Source organism: Enhydra lutris, unplaced genomic scaffold (assembly GCF_002288905.1).
Source record: "Enhydra lutris kenyoni isolate GAN:26980312 unplaced genomic scaffold, ASM228890v2 scaffoldscaffold24, whole genome shotgun sequence".
Taxonomy (NCBI): domain Eukaryota; kingdom Metazoa; phylum Chordata; class Mammalia; order Carnivora; family Mustelidae; genus Enhydra; species Enhydra lutris.
In genome coordinates, this window is record NW_019154108.1 from 9,024,656 (window position 1) to 9,047,832 (window position 23,177).

Consider the following 23,177-nt stretch of genomic DNA (forward strand, 5'->3'; position numbering starts at 1 on the left):
AAGATCAAAGATTTTTATCCACATTTCACAGGGCCTGGAGAGTTTACGTTCTGCAGGCCAACGGATATCTAGCAATTTAAAATATTGGAACTCTGACCCAAATCAGATCTTTAATCCAGAGAAAACAGTCCAGAATGGGGGCGGAGGAGGGAAATAAAATGTAAATGACAGGAGAGAAATTGGAATTCCAACCTTGATACCTGGCTACCCTACCTAGTAAAGCAACCTTAACCAAATCACTAAATTTCTAACAGCCTCCTTTTTCTCATCTAAAACAGGAAAAATCTGGGCTAGACGTTTTCAGACATTCATTCAAAAATGGTTATTAAACCCTAATACGCAGGCACTAGGAGATATAAAGTAAATAACAGTAGGCTCTTCACCCCAAAATTGGTAGATGAGACAAAACACATGAACAAATAACCCGAAAACAATGTGGTAACAACAAAAGAGAACAGCTTTGTGAAGGGCAGGGACAACTGATGTAGCAAGGAATGAGGCTGGGAATTTAAATCTGAATTAATTCTTAAAGGATGCAAACAAATCATCCAGACAAAGAGAGGACAGAAGAACGGTCCAGTGAGAGGGAACAGCATAAACAAAGTCTCAGAGTGGAAGTGCGACCTGCCAGCAGAGGACACGAGAGGCAAGAGTTGAAAGCAGAGGTCAGACTGAGGGGACGCCCGCAGGACACACGGAGGAAGCTGGACTTCCTCCAGCAGGCAGTGGAGATCCGGGCGAATGCAGAGTCAAACGGACCTGTACAAGGGTCACTGTGACAGTCATGAGAGGTAGTGGTGCACGCAGTAGAACCTAGAGGCAGTGTATCGGACTCCGTATCTCTGATGGAGACGGTGAGTGCTTGCTCCAGGGTGATTATAAGAAAGGATGCACAGAAGTTCAAAAACTGAGAAGCTAAATCAGTAGAAACCAATGAACTGGGAATAGGGTGACGATGGGGGTGGCGGGCATGGAATGGGTCCAGGCTTCTGCTCAAGACAGAACTGGCATACCCAATACAGAGAGAACTGATGAGATTATCTCGGATTCCACTTAGGATATGTTGAGGCCCAGAAATACCCAGGGCAAGATGTCCAGCAGCCAGCTGAATACAGCAACCTGGTGCCCTGAAGTCATGTCTCGTACGAAACCTTCCAAGTCCTTGTAACCTCCCCCCACCCCCTGCCCCAGGGAGAGGGAACAAAATGAGAAGCATCCTTGGCCAGAACCCACGGAGATACCACAATCCACCCAACAGACAAAGGAAGAACAGCAAGAGAGAGAGAGACCTCCCAGAACACAACAGGAGAGGTCATGCCAAGAGAGAAGTGGGGACCAACGGTATGAAACGCAGCCCAAGGTGCTGACCCAGGAAAAAAAACAACTGAAAAGTGTCTGCTCGTCTGAGCAGGTAGGTGGTCACTGGAGAACTACGGAGACTGGTGTCGATCAAGTGACTGAGAGAGAAAGCGAGACAGCAGTGGATTCCAGAAACAAGGAGCGCACACGATCTTTTGGGGAACTTTAGATCAGAAAGGAAGGAATGTGAAATTCAGTGAAGACTGGAAAGAGGGATCCCCAGTCCCTGCTGGTTCTCCTACTTCATTTCTTCAGATGGATAAAAAAGCCTATTTTGGTCAAATTGCAGTAAAACCTACATACATTAAATTTGAAGTAATATTTTTAATTATAAGGAAAAATAGGGAACTCCTGTAACTCTCAGTGAAATATATGTATGTAACATTTCCAAACATCCCTTAGAAATATGCAGTAAAATCATCTCTTTTTTCACTTACTCAAGGGGGCTAGGGCCAGAGGGGAACCTGCTGGCCAAGTAACCCTTCCTTGCTCCAACTCCTCCTTCTCTTAATGTCTCATGAAAACATTCTTTGTCCCCTCAGCCTGGAATATCCTTCTCCCCGCTTAACTCCCATTCACTCTCAGGGGCCCGCTCAAACTGCCCCTCCCAGAACCATAGCTCGTAGGAGATAAAAGGGCCTTGAAGTTCATTACATCCGAGTGTTCCCATGATGCTGAGAGCTTCAGAGAATGACCCATCCACGGTCATACTCATGCCTTGTGGCAAAGCTGAACTTGGCACGATTTCCTCAACCAGCGTCCATTCACTCACTACTCGTCATTTCTGCACGTCAGTTTAAGACCACAGTAGGTCAAGTCTTAAGAACCATCAATCTTAAACAGTTTATCTGGTGTAAGACCCGTGTTAGCACACTTCTGAAAATGAAGAAGCTGGTCTACAACTTCCACTTGTTCGTTGAGTCAATTACCTACAACTACTTGACGATAGAAGCAAAGATTACAGATGTCGACTAATATTTATTTCGTGGCTAGGCTGAATGTCAGTCACTAAGCAGGATCTCTCCCCAAGAGTGCAGCATTTATTCCAGCCTCTGCCAGTGGAAGTGTGGGAGCAGATGTTGGCAGACTGTGACATACAGTATGTCTTTAAAACTTGTTGGGGTGTGAAATTTCATAAGGTCAAAAAATGCTGCATTTTGATCAGCAGATACAGGAGTTCTGTACTTTTATAAATTATTTCAGACAACCAATACCATTTGCTAGGAAAATAGAGAAACTAAGAAACTGCAGTGGCTTTATGTCAGAAATAATGTGTGCTGTTAGTGTTTTAAAAGCCAATTTCTATCACTTTAAAGCAAATGCTCGCCCATGAGATCTCTAGAATGAAAATGTGCTCTTAAGTCAATACAAAATACAAGACATTATTTCAATTGACAACAGAGTTTTGAAAATCATTTTCTACTAAAAGAAAGTCATAATAACTTATGAGTATTCTGGGGGGTGGGGTGGAGGGAGAGGGGAATGGTTTCCTTAAACTAATACATACATATTAACAGTGTTCTCACTTCTTAAAAAATGAAATCCCTACATAAGATTCCATTTATAGAAACAGAGAGGTGTCTGGGTTTGTTTGTTTTTTAAGTTAGTGTTCTTGCCACTCAACTGATTTCACAAACCCTTTGATTTATTGCTTTATCTTATTCTTTAAAAAAAAATTAAAAGATGGTACCCATAAAAAAGGCTGGGGCTCTATCCAATTTTAAAATGACTTTTATAACATTAAAGGACTTTCGTTATCTTGCATTTCTTTGTTGCTGCTTTTTGATGATATTTTTCATTTTATTTTTTTGCTTCACTCTTTACCTTCCTCTCTGTTTCAAATGTCACTGACAGAAAACAACATACAACCAAAATCAAAATTAAGAATGGTGTCTGGCTAAAGATTTCATCTCAATGGTACAGACTTCAGCTCTTATGCAAGTTTATTTTAACCTAATGTAACTTTTTCAAATGCTTTATTTCTGAATTAACAGCCAACAACACTTCCGTTGAGTAATCAGGAATACAACTAGCCCGGAGAGCCTGGTCATCACACAGCAAAGGGGACTGTTGCCAAAATCACCAGCAGCAGCATCTTTCAGTTTATTCTGGGCTTACGGTCAAGAAAATCTATAATTCCTAAAAAAATTTTCACTACAAACATTTTTCTTAGATACATGTAAGGAAGAAAAATTGAACTTCGAACATAAAATCTCCCCAGAAGACAATTTCTCAAGTAAATCACTTGTTTCTCATCCTGTGAGCAACTGAAAAGAGCTAAGATCCTGACAGGAAACCAGTTAGAAATGTACCAAGTCCTGCAACAAACTTAACAACCAAGTTCACTTAGCAACAGAGTTCAAAGGTTCCTGCTTACATTTTATAATGAAAAACTTGAGGTACATATTTCGGGAATTGTATTTATCACATTTAAATTCTATATTCAACCATATTGTCTTATAGAAGACCATAATCAATAATCGCTATGCTAAGGAACTGAAATTGTATCAAAGCTGAAAATTTCCCTGAACTTAAATACAGACCTAAACTTTTTCATAGGCTTCTCCTATATCGTAAGATAGCTGGCACATGACGTCATACATATAGATAAATACAAGGTGAATCAACAATTATAAGGAACTTACTTGCCACTGAGAAGTTGTTGAGGGGATAAGGTAAATCCACATCTTGAGGTTTCTCTTTATATCCTATGAATGAGCCATCTGTCTTCAAAAGGAAATATCTTGGCCTCCAGTTTTTTATATATTCTCCTACATGAGGAAAGCATGCATGTTAATGCTGGAGGAAAAAAATGAACAGCAGCTTTTATGTGAAAAATAAATTATGGTACAATATATGTCCCACAACACTGGCCTCCAAAAATTTAGTTAGGCAATTTTCTTTTAACTTAGCTTACAAAAGAAAATACATAAGCCTGCAATTAAGATTCAATAAAAACTCAAACATGTTTTGTTTTTAATGATTTCACACTTTGATAATTCATTTGCACCATTATTTCTTCAGAGAATCATTCATCTGAGCACACATTTTATTCAGTTTTTCATTTTATCAGATGGTTGTTAGAGCATTTTTCAACCATTTTAAAAAGCCTTGGTAAATCATCCACACACAGTATCAAGGAATTTCGATGAAAAACACTTATCATAAGGAGGAACATGAAATAGATGTTTATCTTCCATGTACTACTGACTAATTGTGTCATTTTTTAAGAAGAAAAGGGGTAAAGTCTGTTTTCATTGTTAAATCTTGATCATAACTTGTTTAAACAACATTTTATTGTTCTGAATAGGGAAATTATCTTCTGTACAATGCTGTAAATAAGTCAAGGAAATGAAAGAACATGAGTTAACAGAGCTTAAAAACCACACACACACTCACACAAACAGTAATAACTGTAAGAACACACAGTACAAGGCCAAGCACGTAACAGCCAATAAACGCGTATGTATCACATTTTGATAAAAGCCATCATCTAGCTACCAGACGTTTTTAGCAACCAGATCACAAGCTGCGTACCTAAGAAGGGACTCATCTGAATTTTAAGAAAGAGAGGTGCCCCGTGACACCGTAAGTAAGGTATGGGAGGCTCTCTGGTCTCGTAATCGTCAATTCTCTACTGGGTATTTCTACCTGGTTCTTCGATCTCAAATGCCGAATCACAGTCCCTCAAGAAACTGAACCCAGTTCCACTTTCCAACAAGCCAGCTTCTTCCCTGGGCCTCAGTTACCCAACTCAAGCTAACATGGGGCCGGTTCCCTCTCCTTCAGCTAGGCCAGCACTGCCTTCACAATCTCTCATTTAGCCCAACCCAAACGGGGCCCTCACACCTGGCCTGCTGTTGTGCTGTTCATGCCCCCTGTCCCGCTCTCCCCGCATTCCATCTTCACGCATCTATCCCCTCCAGATTAACCCTCTGTGTGTACCACTTTTGATTTCCAGTGCTTTTCTGCTCAAAAATATTGACTCCTTCCCATTCAAGTCTCTTTTTTTTTTTTTTTTTTAAAGATTTATTTTTTTGACAGAGAGAAATCACAAGTAGGCAGAGAGGCAAGCAGAGAGAGAGAGAGAGAGGAGGAAGCAGGCTCTCTGCAGAGCAGAGAGTCCGATGTGGGGCTCGATCCCAGGACCCTGAGATCATGACCTGAGCTGAAGGCAGAGGCTTAACCCACTGAGCCACCCAGGCGCCCCCCATTCAAGTCTCTTAACATAAAACACAAGCTCCTCCGTATCATAATCTCACCCCAACATACATTTCAGATGTGGGGTGCACCTCTGGATCAGCCATTCTCAAGCTCCTTACCTCCCACCTCTTTACACTCTTAGCCACCACTGACAATTCCAACAATCTATTTAGGTAGATTACATCTATGTTTACTGCCTTAGGAACTGAAAAGAAAACTTAAATGTCTTTATTTCTTCTTTTAAAAATAACAATAAATTCATTACATGTAACATAACTAACATTTTTATGAAAATAATTATATTTTTTAAAACAAACAAACAAAAAAATCAGCAAGAAAGCACAACTTCTTTCCATTTAAAAAAATCTCTTTGATGTTTGGCTTCACAGAAGATAGGCAGGTTCTCATACCTGCTTCTGTATTCAGTCTACAGTGGTAGGTTGTTTTGGTTTAAAATACAGGAAAGAGAGCTGGCTCAACAGGTGCGCAGCCGGAAAGGGCAGGGGTATTCAGACAATTATGACTCTCTTTCTTTGACGTTTTCTGAAAGGTTAACTGCAGTGTGGAATTTGAAAGCATGTCAAGGAACCTGCTGTTACGTGAAAAGCCGCTGGTCTCTATTACACACTGAATGAATCGTTTAGACACTGTGCATGATTGTGCAACATCACACATGGGTGCTTTAGGAAACACCGCTCCACTGAGTCATACTGATCTTCCAAGTCTTGATACATTTCGTTGGTCAAGTATCATCAGAAAAGCAAGCACTGGGAAGCCACGAAGCTTAAAATGGCAGATAGGTTCTAATTTTTGTTTCAAAACTTGATTTTCCCCATTGGTCCTAAGTTCTGTCACTTCTTTTTCCTTGCGGGGATGCACTCCAAGGGCCCACCCCAGTGCTTACCACTGGGTAGATGCTGAGTAGTCATCTACCAAGTGACTGAACACATGAAGGAGATGCATATCAACCCAGCACAGAAGAGGCACTTACAGGGAAAGAAAAAGGAAACCTGACTCCCCTCCTCACTTCACTTTACTGAAAATATATGGTCTTAATATTAATAAACACATGCCAAATTTGTAAAACCACAATGTTAAATTCACAGTTCCCATCTCAAAGATGAAGCAAGTTCCTTTCTTGATTGTACTTATTTTATTTTTCCATTTTTACTTATGGACTCCTATATAAAATTTAACATCATTAGGTATCAAATCTCTAATTAGTAATATCGTATTTAGATTCCAAACGCTCCTGTAAACAATAGAAGATTCATACCAGTATAGATGCTCCAAGTCTATCAAGCAAAAAAATAAGTACTAGTTTAATAAGTATAAGAAAGGTAAAATAAAAGAAATTCATCTAAAAATTTAAAAGAAAAATAGGATAGCGCTGTTTCTCATTTTATGAAAGTACTGAAAACATATATTCAAGAAATAAGAAATTAAAAGAAATAAACATCAAATTTTCATTTCTAAGAATAACTTCCTGTCAGCCACTAATGTAGTCATGCTCAGTTGAAAGACACGAAATATCATCACATAAATCTTATATCTTTTTTGTAAAACAGATCTTAGGAAATTTAGAATATTTTATGTGGTCTATAGCAAGACTTCTGGTTGCCAAAAAGGTCTTTTAAAAATAAATTTTTATGTATCCCGGACATATAATACGTTATACCAAGACAATGCAGGAGTCATTTGCAATCAGGAAGAAAACTGAAAAGTCAAAATCTACATCGTTGGTAAAAATAAAAATTATTATTTCTTACAAATTTTGATTAATAATTTTGAGTTGACTCAGTAAAATCAGTCAACAATCGGACTGTCACAGAAAGCTAACAGTGGATCCCCGACTTTAAGACTCTCGATTTTTTATTGTTTATAATATGAATGGACTTCCCAAGAAGAAGTTCAGAGCACATCTACTTATTTATTTGCTCTGGGTCCCAGAGACACAGTATTGGATGAAAAAATGAAAAACACAAGAATTCGAACTCTTGGACTTGCTATTCCAGTACGACACCAGGTTTCAGGCACCTCCTAAAATTCAGAGAAGGCTTCAGAATACTTCCTGAAAGCAGATCCTTTTTTTTTATAGGTTCCCAGGAACATTCTCAAGTCAAGCTCATATAATAGCATAATGTGCTGGTCTAATTAAATATTTATTTTCTAGTTCCAGAAGTGGAACTGAGAAGGGATTCTTTTTCTGCCAAAGAACCGGGCCTTCCCAAGGACTCAAATTCACAAGGTAGGGAATAAAGCAAAAAAGCAAGCTTTACTGCCACCTACTAGGCCCAGAGCAAAAGAAGACGATTCCTAGCTCCAAAGAGTAGAAAAAGTCATAGCTTTCCAGGATACCACGGCAGGTCTCCAGGCACACTGATGGCAAAGCACAATTGTTCCTGCTGCCTCGGGGACCTTGTCCAGCTGGTCATGACAAAGGACCCGAACAGTCTCCTCACTGACTCGGTAGCTGGGGCAGGGAGCGTCTAGAGGAGAAACATGTTCTCAGGCCGTTCCAAAAATATGGCTAAAAAGTCCTTGCTTTTATGGGGCTAAGTGCCCGGAACAAAGGTGCCCTCTCTGCCACCCATCCTTTTGAGAGAGATTGCTAAAAGTCAATCGCATCCTGTATTTTAAACATAGCATTTACACCTAAATTTACACAAGCTGTATTAAAACCAAGCTGTACCATACTTTGGTATTTATAGCCCACAGGTTTCAACTAATTTAAGAAGCGGTTTGTCGTAACAGGGCGAAAGTCTTGTTTAAAAAAGCAGCTGCATTTGTGGGGCACCGATTCCACATTTCTACGTGTATCAGAATAAGCCTGCAGCGAGGGCCCCAGCCACACGTGGACGGGGTTTCCAGCACAGTCTCTTCCCCACTTTCTATCTGCCTTCATGAAGGACGCTGTCACTTCCGGCTCACGCTCCTCGGCCGCAGGCTTGATGCGTTCTGAAGTACCCGTGCTTTGATACTGGAAACAGCGTTATTTCCCAACAGGGAGCCCGATATTTTGGCTTCTCTAGTGAGCTGAATGGTGATCCTGTCAAAAGATTATGTACCCACCCCAATCCCTGGGATCTGGGAGTACCTTAGATGGCCAAAGGGGTGATGAAGTGAGGGATTTTGACAAGAGGGGCTTATCCTGGATGATCTAGGTGAGCCAAATCCAATCACAAACACCCCCGAACGCGTGAGGCCGGGGGGCTTGGACACACTGAGAGGAGGCGGCCATGGGACCAGGGCAGCACCACCGGCCGGCCAACACCTGCGGACACCAGGAGCTGGAAAGGCAAGGAACAGATTCTCCTCCGAAGCCTCTGGAGGGAGTCTGACCCTGGCTCTAACTTCCGGTGTCCAGAATCCCAAGAGACTCTGTCACTGTCTTTTGTTGCGAACCACCCAATTTGCTGGAATTTGTTACGGCGGCCCTAGAAAACTTCATGCGGTTTCTTATCACTCTAACCGAAGGCTTGTTTACAGAACCAAAAACAAAACAAAACAAAACCTTATTGATTAAGTTCTTGGCATCAGTGGTATAGAGACGCTTAGCTAATACCTTACGAACACAAAGGAAAAAACCCATCTCACTCTTATCAACAGGACAGAATCCTATTTGTCAAATGTGGGGTTACAAGAGGCTGTTTACTAGAAGTCACAGTTTTACTTGGTTTTAATGACTTCAGATTCTGGACTTTTGCCAACTTTCTTACTTTACTTAATAATTTATTTTCTGTAAGCTCTTCAAACAACTAAATAAAAAAACCTCAGTGTCTTTGAGTGGATGTCGGCCACAGAGAACATTTTTGATTTCCCCAGCTGAGTACAAATAATATTTAGGATCTCAGGCTTAATCTTTAATAACAACCTCAGATGGGAGATGGTACAAGTTTAAATTCACCCTCACTTTGCACCTAAATATTTTGATGGCGTTTTCTAGTGGCTCATCATTACTAGCGATAAGCATTCACCTCAGGGTTATCCCCTGGAAGTTGACAGCGCTCGTTTCCTACCGTTCACCTAATTTCAAATTTCATTTGTATTCGATAATCCTCCCCTGCTGCAGACTGTTTCACGGCTACTTCACTGAGAATCGCGCTTCCAGCTCTTGCCTCGGCACTTTTTGATGACTTCAGCTTTGAAAAGGTGCAAATGTTATGTCTAAGGACTGAGAGCAGATTGGTGAAAACATTCCAGTGGTCTTACATCTAGAATAACCAGGATGTGCCTAGATTTGCTCAGACGTACAAGTGGAGAAAAGACCCTTAGAAATGATTCAGCTTGTACCCCCATAAGTGAATTATGCTGAATATTCGATTCATGCATTCATGCATTTGTACGGCAAGGTTGTGTTCTAGAACCTGGTACCAACTCTGACTTCGCGAGAAGTAGACGATAAGCTGCGCAGTCAAGTACATACAGGCTGAGAACGCACAGAAAGACTCCCTCATCTACTGGAGGCCTCGCCTCCACTGGCACGGGCACATTTAGGTGGAAAAACCAAGATGTTATCAAAATAGATATAGATAGAATCCAATTGAAAAGAAGTCTGTACAAGCATAGCACTGTTTTTCACAAATCCTACACATTGATCATATAGAATTTAATTAGACAAAATGCTTAAGCGTCATTTTTAAAATAAGCTACTTCCCTAGGATAAAATTCGAGGAAAATGAATGATGCTGGTTACCAACAGCTGTACTGCGAACAAACTGAAATTCTGATTTCTCTAAGAGATCCAGGAGACGCAGCTTTTGAAATTACTAACAACCCCTCACACGTGCTGTCACACAGGCCTCCCAAGCTAATCACTCCGGGAGGAAGAGGCGAGAGCACGTCGGGAAGGAGGCACCACCGTCTCATCATAAAGCCGAAACAACCCTAAGCTCAGCTTTCCTGAGAATACATATTCCTTGTATCTTACATCAGTGTTTAATCACAATCCCCAATGAGATATATTACTATTCGCCTTTGTCCTCTCAGAGGGGAAAATGAGTAATATCGACACCTGCTTTGTCTGTTAATAGCAAATAACCTCTTTACACCTTCGTCCTTTGCAGAGGGGGAGAGCCAACAGGATTTACACAAGCAAGCAACTGGCCATTTTACCAAGGCAGTAAGGCATGTGGGTTACATTTTCAGAAAAAAAGAAACCCGACATAAGACAAATGCTATGTTCTATAATAAAAGTCACAACAAAGAGTCATGGTCACTACAGGATCAAGAAACTTCTCCAGTGGGGCCTCAGTTCTTACCCGGCTCCGCCTCACCCTTCAGGTGCTCTAGGCAGGACAACATAATGCTCAGGGGAATGGAGCCTGCAGCCTCCCTGCCTGGGGGGGTCTGAATCCTGGCTCCTCCACTTCTCGGCTGTAAGAACATGAAGCTCTCTATTCCCAGCCTCCTGATCTGAAACCTGAGAAGCATAAAAGCACCAACCAGGACAGGACTTGAAAGCACTCACCTGAGTGTAGCTTGAGCTAGATTTTGTTGTTGTGAAATGGAACCATTGTTATTCATGGCACTAACATTTACAGCTCATCCCCAGCCCTGCATTAAATATCCCACTACTGAGCAGTACGCTCACTCAGGAATATGGTCATAAATGAGGCAACAGGCAACAATCAGTAATAAATTTACTCTATCACCACCACCCCCCAAAAAGTCTCTTTAGCTAGTGTCAGGTATATAAAACTTGAATCCTCTCTAAAGAAATGAAAAGGCACATCACATCAAAATTAATTAATTAATTAATACATACTTCTTTTTCGAGACAGCGTTAAGAATATCAGAGTAACTAGTCTTCCAAAAAAAGAAAGAGAGAGAGAGAGGGAGAGCTCTAAAGTCTTAGGTCTATCTGAATTATTTTTAATAATTTCAGTACAATGAAAATCAAATAATTTAAAATTTCCCAAGAAGAGCTTTTTTTTTCTTAAAGATTTTATTTATTTGACAGACAGAGATCACAAGTAGGCAGAGAGGCAGGCAGAGAGAGGGGGAAGCAGGCTCCCCGCTGAGCAGAGAGCCCGATGCGGGGCTCGATCCCAGGATCCCGGGATGATGACCTGAGCTGAAGGCAGAGGCTTTTTTAACCCACAGAGCCACCCAGGCGCCCTCCAAGAAGAGCTTTTAAATCCAAAGATGGCAGCTTTCTGTCAAAATAGATTTATATGACTTTAAGAAAGCATTAGTCTTAAATAAAAGTCTTCACAGGACAAATTTTACCAAAGACAAAAAGAGGTTTAAAGCTGGTAGCAGTATAAAAAAATCAATTAATTTCATGGTTTGCAATATAGCTACATATATAATTGCTTGTTGACAGATGCCAACCAAATTTACACATGAACCACCTAAAAGAAAATATAGCAGAATCTTTTTTCCACTAGTGGATGTTCATAATTAACTATTGGCACCACAAACAAATAAATACTGAATATATAATTCACGCTAGTGTGCTATGTCTTAAATATCTTAAAAATCATGAAGCCAAATATAGTAACTACAGAAAAGTGTGGTGATTAAAAAAAAAAAAAAAAGAAAAGAAAATTGTGGTGATAAACATAATAAAACATTTGCAATCCTTGAAATTGTTCCATTTTTATATAGTGGACAGCAAGTGTTCTAGTCCAGTTAGATCTACGTAAAAGCCCTGTGAATGTCTCCCAGGGAATAAAAGAAGTAGAATTTCTCACTGAAATTATCATCGTCCTCTCTTACAAGTGTCTTGAAAATAAATCCTAAAGAGTTTTTTTTCTATTCTCTACATGGCAATGAGCTAGCCTAGTAACAATGTTTCAACTCACAGGGACAATCCGAAACGAAACTTTTTGAAAAATCAAAGTACTTTTGCATATTCCACGAGCTTCCTAGATATACGTTAGGTTTGGGCTATCGCTCCCCTTTCATTAAGTCTTTTCAAGCATATTCTCCCTTGCCCTTGGGTACACTGAAAGTGCCACCCTTTGCAGTGGCATCCGCGCGATCCCCTGACCGCCATCACCCCCGCTCCGGCGGCGTCTCCAGAAATTGGGTGGGGTCTCCGCCCGCTCCCTTATTCTCAAGTACGGTTCACAGCTCAAAGCACCACGGCTCAGAGAACAAAGGTTCTCGCAACACTTTTATCAGAACAGGGGAAAACGGGCTTCCGACAGACTCATCCATTCAAAAGTAACATCGCGAGCGTCACGATGCGCAGAGAACGCGGCACGAAGTCCCGGGCAGGACCCGCCGGCGCGCAGCTGGAAGAGCAGCCCGCAGCCCTGAGAAGGAACCGCAGAAAAGCGGACGCTTTGGGCAATCAGGATGCGAAGCGGAAACCCTCTTCGTGATCTAGGAAGTCACACGGAGGGGTGGCAACATCTCCCCCGCGTGGCAGTTCCCAGTGGCAGCCCACGTGCCCGCGGAATGGTCTCCGGACACCCGCGGTCTCCTGCGCTCCCGCGGGAAAGGGCCAGCAGGGACCGCGGCACGGAATCCCTCGACATTTCGTGGAAGGGCTGGTTTGCTGCTGTGTTGGCTCCAGGATCAGGCCCTGCACCCCTTCCTTTCTGAAGCCTCCTAACAATAGGGAGGCCTGGGAATCTTTTACCATGCTTCTTTCACTGAGCGTATTCTGAAACACCCCTAAGCCTTTCAAGTTTCAAGATCCTGCCCATGCACTCTGTTTCTCTCCTGGTTTTCTGCACAGTATTGATTAATGAGGTCATATTGCAAAACACTCAACTATTTCTGATGATTTCCCCTGCTTGTCTGGCTGTCACATAAGGTCACTGAGAGATGCGTCTGCTCTGATACTGGTCAATGTTACCACTGCGATGGACCAGATGGAAGGTGTTTACAATTTTGGTGATTGTGCGTTGTGCTTCCAAGATGCCTTAAAAGCTTTCCAGATGTACCCACATTCCTCTGCTTTCCCACATATGCTCCTTCATGATTATTTTGAAAAGTATATTATAGTCAAGAAATTGTGCTTCCACTGCATAATGCATGAACTTGTCATTTTTATATTAGGTATAGTTTTCATATCTCCTTCCTGAAGAAGGCTGGGGTCCATGTTCAGCTTTGGAACTGAGGCAATGACGAGAAAAGGCCCCACACGCTGAATACCACAGATGTTCCAGTGCGACCTTCTCCAAGGTCGGAATGGCTGGCCTGCTGGGACTTTACCTACTTCATCGTTTTCTTCTTTTCCAGAAAACTGCACAATGATCACCTATCTATTTAAGCATTCTGGTATTTGTTTCCAGGTATGCTGTAAATTAATCAAATCCCAGTTCCCTTTGTTTTTCAAAAACACTATACTTCAGACCAAAACCATGACACTTACTAATTATCCTTTTAAGCACAGGAACATCTTAAAAGAATTAGAATATTCAGTTTTGAGAGAAAAGCAAGGTGAATGGAAAGAGAAAAGAGAGAGAGAGAACAAAAAGCATCCATGCGAACTAGCCAACAGAAAAACAGCATCTTGGCAATTTAATGAAGAATAAACCGTGAGATTAGTTTACATAGCAGTAGATATGTTGTGGAGAATTACTCAATCTGCACTCAGCTTCCTGCTGGGTTAAATGTGAGCTAAATTATTATTTTGCTTACATTTACGCCCTTGTAGACTGTGAAAGCAGAGCCTTCTTTTTAATCTGCTTTCTGCATGATAACAAAGTCTCCAACGCCACACACTGCACTGAACACCCAGTGGTTCCCGTACTATTTTAACAAAGTAGCCAGGGACAAATTTTAAAAGATGACATTTTACAACTTCTTTACTAGAAATATTTTCCACTTCGCCCCACCATATTCCCTAAATGTTTGAATTAATGTACTCTCCTACATTATCTGTGCGCTGCGGTCAACAGCCTTCGTGAATATCAAATATGGAGGTGGGAGTCTGTAACGCAAACCCACCCACCACGCATCACCGGCACCTACCACGGAGCAGGCTGGTACTGACCCCTTAGCTGAGTAAACAAACCTAACCCTACATAAGCCACGCTTGTGTCAGCAAAGCTCTCTGGAACAGAAGTCTCCCCCAACACAGGCTGCACGGCTCAGTCCATGTGTCCGTTAGAACACGTCTGATGGAGAGCATACACGGCCATCGGGGTGTCCCCCCGGGGTAGTGGGGCAGGGGGAGCTGGCTTGGCGCCTCCTCCCTGCGAGGAGGCCTGTGCCGCTTGAGAAAACCCTCAGGTGACCCGACCCTCCCAGCCCTATATTCAAATCGCTGCCTCGTAGAGCAAAACCCAATGAAACAGAAGAGGGTTTTATCTCAGACGGCACTGATGTCTCCTGGAATAAACTTCCAGTAGCACAAGACCCCAAATGACACCACATGAAACCACAAACTCGACCCCTCTAGGGCTGAATCCATGGCCTTCCCAACCCCTGCCTCCTCCCCTCTGTGTTTTCCCAGGCAGTCCTCGGACCAGGACTTGTCTCACAGCAGGTAAGTGGGGAACAGAAGGAGTACGAAAGGCAAGATGAAGGGGACACGTAAGTGCACGGAGCCACGCACAGAGCTCAGGCTTCACCCGCACGACCTCCCCACAGCGCCACGGAGAGACAGGTGCCAAGGTGTCCTCACTCGGCACAGCCGCAGAGAGGCTCTGAGACACTGCTAACGTACCAAGGACAGAGCTGGGATCGGAGTAAAGATCTGCTAAAGCAAACAAAATTCTGCTCTGCCACACTGCTCAGGCCCTCAAAGCTGGGAGCGTATGACACCAGTGGCGGGAAGTACATAGGCGGAAGGTCAGGTGCCAACTCTGCCACTAACTAGCCGTGCGCCTCTGGGCGTATTGCTTACTATCTCTGTGCCTCAGCTTCTTCTTCTGGAAAATGGGGACAAGAGTTTAGAAGAACTGAATTAATATTTATGAGGGGGGCGCCTAGGTGGCTCAGTGGGTTAAGCATCTGCCTTCAGTCAGGTCATGGTCTTAGGGTCCTGGGATCGAGCCCCACATCAGGCTCCCTGCTCAGTGGGGAGTCTGCTTCTCCCTCTCCCTCCCCTTCGCTCATGTTCTGTCTCTGTCTCTCTCTCCAACAAATAAAAATCTTTAAAAGAAATATATTTATGAAGTACACAGAACAACATCTGGCTAATACTAAGCATCACACAGCATTTGTTGAATGAATAAAGTACGGCTACACAAAAGAGATGTAGCGAGTGCTTAATATACATAAGCATATTAAACTAAACAAAAGTGGAGTATTGAAAATAAAGTGTAATTTGTTAATCTCATTTGGCCCAACTATCACTGTTCCACATTAGCTGAGCAGAGTAGATGCTGGTTTTCTTGTGGATAAAATTTCAATTTTTGTTATTCACTCTGCTTATATCCTATTTTCATCCCCCATTATTACCGATAACAATGAGTTACATATCATTTATGCTCAACCAATGGAAATCTTTCGTTAAAGAGAAAGAATGCTGTCCCAGAAACAGTCTTTCTTGGTGCACTATCGAGTAGCTCTGTGGAGAAAAAAAATCAAGCATTCCACTGGGTCTACTACTAGACGTCTCCATGTTTCTTTCCAATTATCTCATAAAACGTTAGCATATACAGAAAGCAAAACACAAGAATATACAACTTTGATACCAGGCCTTTCTCACTTTTCCTTTTTTTATTGTGCAAGTTAATCATTTAACCTTGACCACTCTGGATATGTGTTAAACCATACATTAATGTCAGACTTTCGTAAATACATAGGAACAATACTGTATTTCAACTGGTAGGACATTTTACATTTACATAAATGACTATATATCCAGTGAAGTAAATAATTCTTGATTTGTACTGTAAAGATATGATTATGCTTATGTTTATAAAACTGAAGGGAATATAACGTTTCCATCTCAACGAATGCGCCTAGATATTCAAAAGTGTGGTTCAAATAATTCTGAGTATAAGAGTATCTGTGATCCAAGAGACAAAGAGCAAAAGACACCCAAGTGATACCTTCTTAACTTTCCTAGGTAATTTTCTTAACCTCTTTGTAAACAGAGCTAATGTAGCAGCAGTCTGCGGCCTGTCATCTGCCTTCACGTTCTGAGAAAAGGACTGAATGGGCTTGATGTGGTCAGCACACGCAAGTGCAGGGACAGCGAAGATTTTCAAAAAAAGAGAAAAATCAAACACTATTCAATTATTCAAAGCAGCCCACTCCTCCCTAAAGCAAGTTTATTGGTCAGATAAAGAGCAGAAAAGCTGCTTCTCAATGTTAGAAATGAATTTACTTACCTTGGCCCTCTGAGGGCAGCATTACCTAACACACAGGAAATTTCAGAAAACAACCTACCTTCCCTTCCCTTCCCATAAAAATCATCTTTGAAAAAACCCCGAAATGGGCATATTTCTCATTACACATAAATACTTCTTTCCTCATCAGCATCTGCACCTTGACAAGCTTAGGAGCGTTTGTCTTCCAGAGTTTCCATTAAGTTTGAAAGGAAAGACTGTCTTGAAATCAAGACATCATGAAGGAAAACGACTTGAGGCATCAGTCATGAAAGTCATTCAAAATCCAATGAAATGAAAAATTATAGAAAGGACTCTGCACTATATAATTACTCTCTTAAATTCTAGTAAGTTTCTGTCGTAATGGTCTCTGTAATTTGTTATGTGAAAACCGCAGGACACCAGAACATAGGAATCTTTGAGTAAAGATAAAGTAATTCAAAGAGATTAGCATTCCAAACCAAACCAAATGCGAAGACTGTGGGTCTTCTTACAAGCAGCCAACAGCCAATAGGCTCATTTATTACAAATCCCTCATTTATTAATAAAATATGAGACAACGGTGAGTGCTGTGAAGTGTGTCAACCTGGCGATTCACAGACCTGTACCCCTGGGGCTAATAATACATTATATGTTAATAAAAAATAAATAAATAAAACGTAAGACAGCAAATTGGTAGGTTAGGGTCAAAGCACTGCCCTAATTTTCAGACCGCTTCTGAAACTGCAACCACCTTCCCAGACCATGAGGATTATCAATCTCCTTTCCCGGATCCAACGCAACTCACACTGGGTGTTTTATTCCTGTTCCTCAGAAAGCAGCTACTTCACGCAACGGAGGAAAAAAGTTTTCTGGCATTTACTCGTCAAAGATTTTTTTAGGATGTAGTAAGCACGAGAAACGAAACGCTGAATAACCAGCCCTGTATACTACAGTGACATGGCAGACTTTCAGCTGAAGAATATAAAACGTGCTGATCTTCGTGTCCGAGTCTCGCATGTAACTTACTTAGGGACCATCCAACTGCGTGCCACCAGCGCCCCCCATTAACCCAGCCTGAACCACAGAGCGGTCCTATGGTGACTGACCTCCTGAGGGGAGATAATTATCATAAGCAGGTAAGTAACAAACTTTACTTTCGCGTGTGGTTTCCACTGAGTGGAAATACACTCTTATATGGAATTTGTATTTACGCTTAAGAGAAGCCCTTGCTTCCCCAAGTTCAGGGATGATGATTCGCCCCTCGGAAAATAGACCAGTACCTGGCATAACTTTATGAGTAAACGGGGTTCTTAAAATACGTGCTACAGGAATTAAAGAGTTGTGTTCTTTTTAAATTATACTCTACTATGGAAAATTTCAGGAAGATTGCATTCCAATCCTATTTTGCTAAAACAAAAAGTACCCACAGTTAGCTTCAGAGAGTCAGTGGAACATAATGTGAATGCAGGGAAGGGAAAGAAGGTCATTTCATAAAACTCTTTTCTGTAATAAATATATACACTTAAGTTTAAATATCTCCTCAGAGAAATGCCAGGAAACAACAGCTGCTGTTCTCTGTGCTTTCACTTAAAAGTATAAAATTATGAACTTTGATGCTGTGTTCCAGTCTCAAGCAAATAAGTGACTTGCCCAGCCAAAAACGACACGAACTTCACGGTTTCTGCCTTTCTGCCTTTGTATCTTAATCATCTTCTGTTCTAAAAAGTGCTACCAAGTTTACCAACATCTTTAATCAGATTTTCTTGAAACTAAAACACATTAAAAATTTTAAGCCAAAACATTTAGCAAGATGCCTTAAAGAATATGTCAGACAGAGAAATACTCTTCTGTTTTCAACACACTGGCCAATATTTTTAAAAATTACTATTCATGCAGGATTTTTTTGAGGCACAATTCAAATGCATCCATATACCATTAACGCTAGAAGTTCCTCAAGGCTTTCTGGATTATCCTGAAAACACACCAAGCACCAGTTTTGTTCATACGTCTTCATGGTGGGAGAGTGTCCTCCTCATCTGTGATGCTGCATTTCATAGGCTCTGGGATATTTCCACTTCTTGGGTCCTGGAAGTTGTCTTTGGGAATGCCATTATTAAAAAAACAAATGATGACACTTAACGATCTGTATATGAACACTGACATCTATCACCATGTGCTGTTAGACACTAAGATCTCCTTCAGAGAAGCCAGCATCGTGTTCCACAGCATTCACATGGAGGGTTTCTTCTTTCTTTCTTTCTTTTTTTTTTTTTTAAGTATAACCAATTTATTCTTCGAAACCCAAACAGAAGTCTTAAGTCACTAAACCCCGTCCCGTTAACCACCTGCGCAGCCAGACGGGGCAGCTCTCCCAGGTGCAGCCTTCCTGGACTCTTCACCCAAAATCAGGGAAGAGAGGAAAAGCCTTGAGGAACCACCGGCCCACGCGTGGGCACTGAGCAGGCTACGCTGCCGTGAGGGCCTCTGTCGCTGGCCACGGCCGCCCCCCTCCCCGCCAGGAAACACGCACCACCTGCGCCCTCAACCCTGTGCGAACCTCATCAGACAGAGCCTTTGTCTGCAAAGTCAAGAGCCAGGACCATCACATCACGTTTTAAAACTCCATGAGGAGACAAAACATTATTTTTGGTATTGTTTGTTCATGATGATCATTCAATCTAAGTCATTGTGATATGTCTGAAAATCAAGTTTTAAAAATAATTCTAACCCAAATACAGCTTAAGCACTGACCATAGCGGAGAAAACTGTAGGTCTAAGATCATGAGATTAATACTGAATTAAAGGAATACAGTTTCCAGCAATCTCAGGCTGGATTTTTCAAGTAGAAAAATGATTTTTTAAGATACATTATGAAATCATGCCTGCGTAACCAGTCCTGCCACACCTCAAAAAGAGTTACATTCAATAGTTCTCTTACATTCTCTTTCAACAATCAACTTGCCTTCAGGTTCCTGGAACAATCATAAATCACTAAATAGATGTAAGGTCTTAAGGAAGAACCTGACATCTCTTCCATGACCTCGGGATGGCGCACGCTCACCGTGCAGCGCCGCCAGTGCTGGGAGGTGCCCCACGCACACCACGGACACACCCGCACACCGACGTACGTCGCACACCTCCCCAAACCCAAATGCTCCTAACAGCTACCACGGCACAGGGTCCAGATGTTCTAAACACATCAGCATCTCATTTAGTCCTCAAGTGATCTGCGCGAGCGGTCCTCGTGGCCGCCTTCTAGCCCGGGAAGAATCGACCCTTAAACAGGGAAAGGACTTCCATAAAGTCACTCCTCTGAGTGACGTGATACTTCAATCTGGTCTATGTTAAGTTCAAAGACGCTCTGTCTCTAATATTTTAATCGCCTCAGCATGTATACTTGCCTGCACTACTCAGATTTTGTAAATGGCCTGAAAAACTGAGAAGTAACAGTTCATGAAGCACACAGGCCAGAACTGCAAGTCTGCTTTCCTACCAGCTTGCTTTTATTCAGCCACTCACTCCCGGGCATCCTGACCGGCACTCCACGATCGTGCCGTTTAATGACGCCCCCACCTGGAAAACGGCCTGCTGCTTGCTCCCAAACTTCATAGGGGTATCAGCACGGACCGTGAGACTACAAATATTTGTACATAATTCCACATACAAAAATAGGGGCATATCCGCGGCCTCTCAGTTGAAGGAAAAAAAACAAATAAGACAAAGGCGAGGTCCAGTGTGGCTGATAAGTCTCTAAGCCTTTGCAGCAAACACAGATGAGAGTCACTTAAAGAGAAATTGACAGTGAGCTCGAAAGTTTTTCTAAATAGACCTGACCTCTATTTCTTTACAAAGAGTGGAAAATAACAGATAATCTTCCTTCAGTCCTTTCAGAAAGACATTCCTCTGGTCACAAAGCTCTGTCAACTATGCTTGCCTTTCAGCCACCCATTAGGCATTTCTGCTTCATAATTACGCAACAAAACCCTGAATGTTTTAGGAAAACAGGAGTTTACCGAAAGTCAAGATAAAAACTCTTTAATCACATCATATACATTTTTTTGGTAATATAAATCAAAACAAGGGGGAAAAAGAGAAAAGAGAAGTCAACGCTTCTCTTTTTGTTTTTCACCAATTTCATTCACATCATGCTTGATTTTAAGATTTGACAAAACATTTGTAAAAACAAATATATAAAACTTTACAAAAATTTGGTGTTCTAGAACAGAAACACCTTTGAGAAACCGAACTTCACATCAGTGTTTCTTCTCCATTATTTAAAGTCAAAGTGATCAAACAGGTATTTCATAGACATTCCCTCTGAGTGTTATCATAGCCTTTAAAAAATTAGAGGTACCAGTTCTCTGATACCTAACGACAAGAAGCGATCAGAAGGAAATCCACGGCCAAACCCGTACTCCGCGATGACAGCGCAAGCCTGTCATCCACACAATCAAAGACAACTGAGAGGGAAAGAACGGGTATTAACCAAGAAGGCCAGGTTCCGATACAACTTTGCTTCACAACTGGTCGCATCTGATTTCAAAGCAGGACGGAATGACTGGTAAGATACATTCGGGACTCTCTATCTCACCCCTAGTGGTCGGCTGTAAAACAAATCCATTCAGTCTCAAGTAAGAGCTGACAAGACCGACTGGTGTTAAACTGTCCGCGTGCACGTGGCAAGTGTGGCCATTTACCTGCCTGACTGCGAGCCCACACCTCCCGTTCTCCGTTAACAATTCACACCCCGTATGAATCGACCACATTAGCCGCCGTCTCTGTGGGGAAACCAGAAAGTTTGCGTTGCCATTTAGAGGAGAAGCTGCTTTCCCGCAACTCTACGGGAGTAAGAGAAGGAAGAGGAAGTATTAAGTCCCTAAACTAATTAACGAAATAAGGGGGAGGGGGGCAGGCAGGAAAACAATGATAATTAGTATGTACCCTTGGTTAACCAAATCCACACATACATTCATTCTGTATGTGCACAAACATCAGCAGCATCATAAACCGTCTCAAGTTCGAGCCATTATTCAGCTCGACATCTGCACATGTTTATGCGTCTCTCCAAACAACCTCTTGAGCACCCTGCTGGAGCTGTCATTTTTTTTCTTCTCCCTATCTGGCAGATGGCAAGTCAACAATCGGCATCAACAGCAGCCGAATATCTCCCCCTCCGTCCTACCCCCCTAAACAGACACAATAATAACTTCTTTGTGCTTCCCTACAATGCAGCTGCTTAAACCATTTCGCTACAAGGCTGCTTTGCCTTAATAAAAAAAAAAGCCCTTCTGTCAAGTCTACAAAGCAGCATAATGTTAAGCAAGCTAAAGCCACAGCACAGCTGCAAACGGGCAGACACACTGACAGCTCCTCCCTTAACAAAGCCCGTGAACTGAAGGGGGTTCATCTGAGGCTCACACAGTAATTAGTATAAAAAAGTCCGACAGCCTCTATTATGCTACGGGAAAAAAAAACTGGACAGAACTGGGCTGCTGTTTTGCGTCAAGAGTTCTGCTGCAGAGTAGATAAATCATGTTGGGTTTTTTCCTCTCTTTTTAAAGACAGTAATAAGGAGGATGAGAGAAGCTAATTTGAAAACTTGGACACAGTAATTGTACCATATGGTGAGCATTTATCCTTTCTGAAATGCACGCTAACAGTCACTTACATGCACACTGCTTTGTTTTACAGTTGTTATTCTCTCTACCATATTCATAAAATGGATTTGAATATCTGATACTCAAGAGAAGTTGTGTGTAATTAGCAACAGAACTGCCTGGGTTTAATTTATTGGCCTCGCACTGCAATCTAGTAAATGCAAAACAAAATTAAACAATGTGTCCACTTGGTAAAATGTTTTTTCTGTAACTCAATTAAAAAAAAAAAAAAAAAAAAAACGAGGGCTAGGACAGGTTCATTGGAGTGTTGCTAAGTTAAAGTACAGTATATTTCGAAAATTCCAAAACAATAAGCTACGGCCGTTGGAAAGATTTCTACGGACCCATTTCAAAGATACCAGATCACTAGGAGAATGACCTTTCATTAAGACCATCTGGTTCAATTCTGCATTTCGCTGAAGCATATGTAACTCTTCTCCACACATATTGGTAAATCTAGACTTAAAAGAATTCCCTTGTATGTGTTCTAAAAAATTTTTTCAAGAGAATCTATCAGTTATTAAATAGTTACTCAGTACTATGTGCCAAGCACCATGCTAGGCATAGGGAGGAGGATATAATGTCAAAAAGTCTTCACATATCTAAAATAAAATCGGAACATAAACCGAGTTAATATTTCTGTCTACTTCAAAATTCTATAAAAATCCACCTACTATTTGAAAAAAGTCCTCAATAACATTAGGGCATTGCTTATCAAGGCCCAATATATAGC

General features: G+C 41.6%; 1 protein-coding gene across 1 annotated transcript in view; it reads right to left on the reverse strand.

Moving 5' to 3' along the window:
* Positions 1 to 23,177, reverse strand: part of LOC111150885 (AKT serine/threonine kinase 3) — a 314,865-nt gene that overhangs the window by 180,775 nt on the left and 110,913 nt on the right. Inside the window, exon 3 of the mRNA XM_022508564.1 lies at positions 4,005 to 4,130. Within this exon, the coding sequence (XP_022364272.1) occupies positions 4,005 to 4,130 (126 nt within the window). The remainder of the gene's footprint in view (positions 1 to 4,004; positions 4,131 to 23,177) is intronic.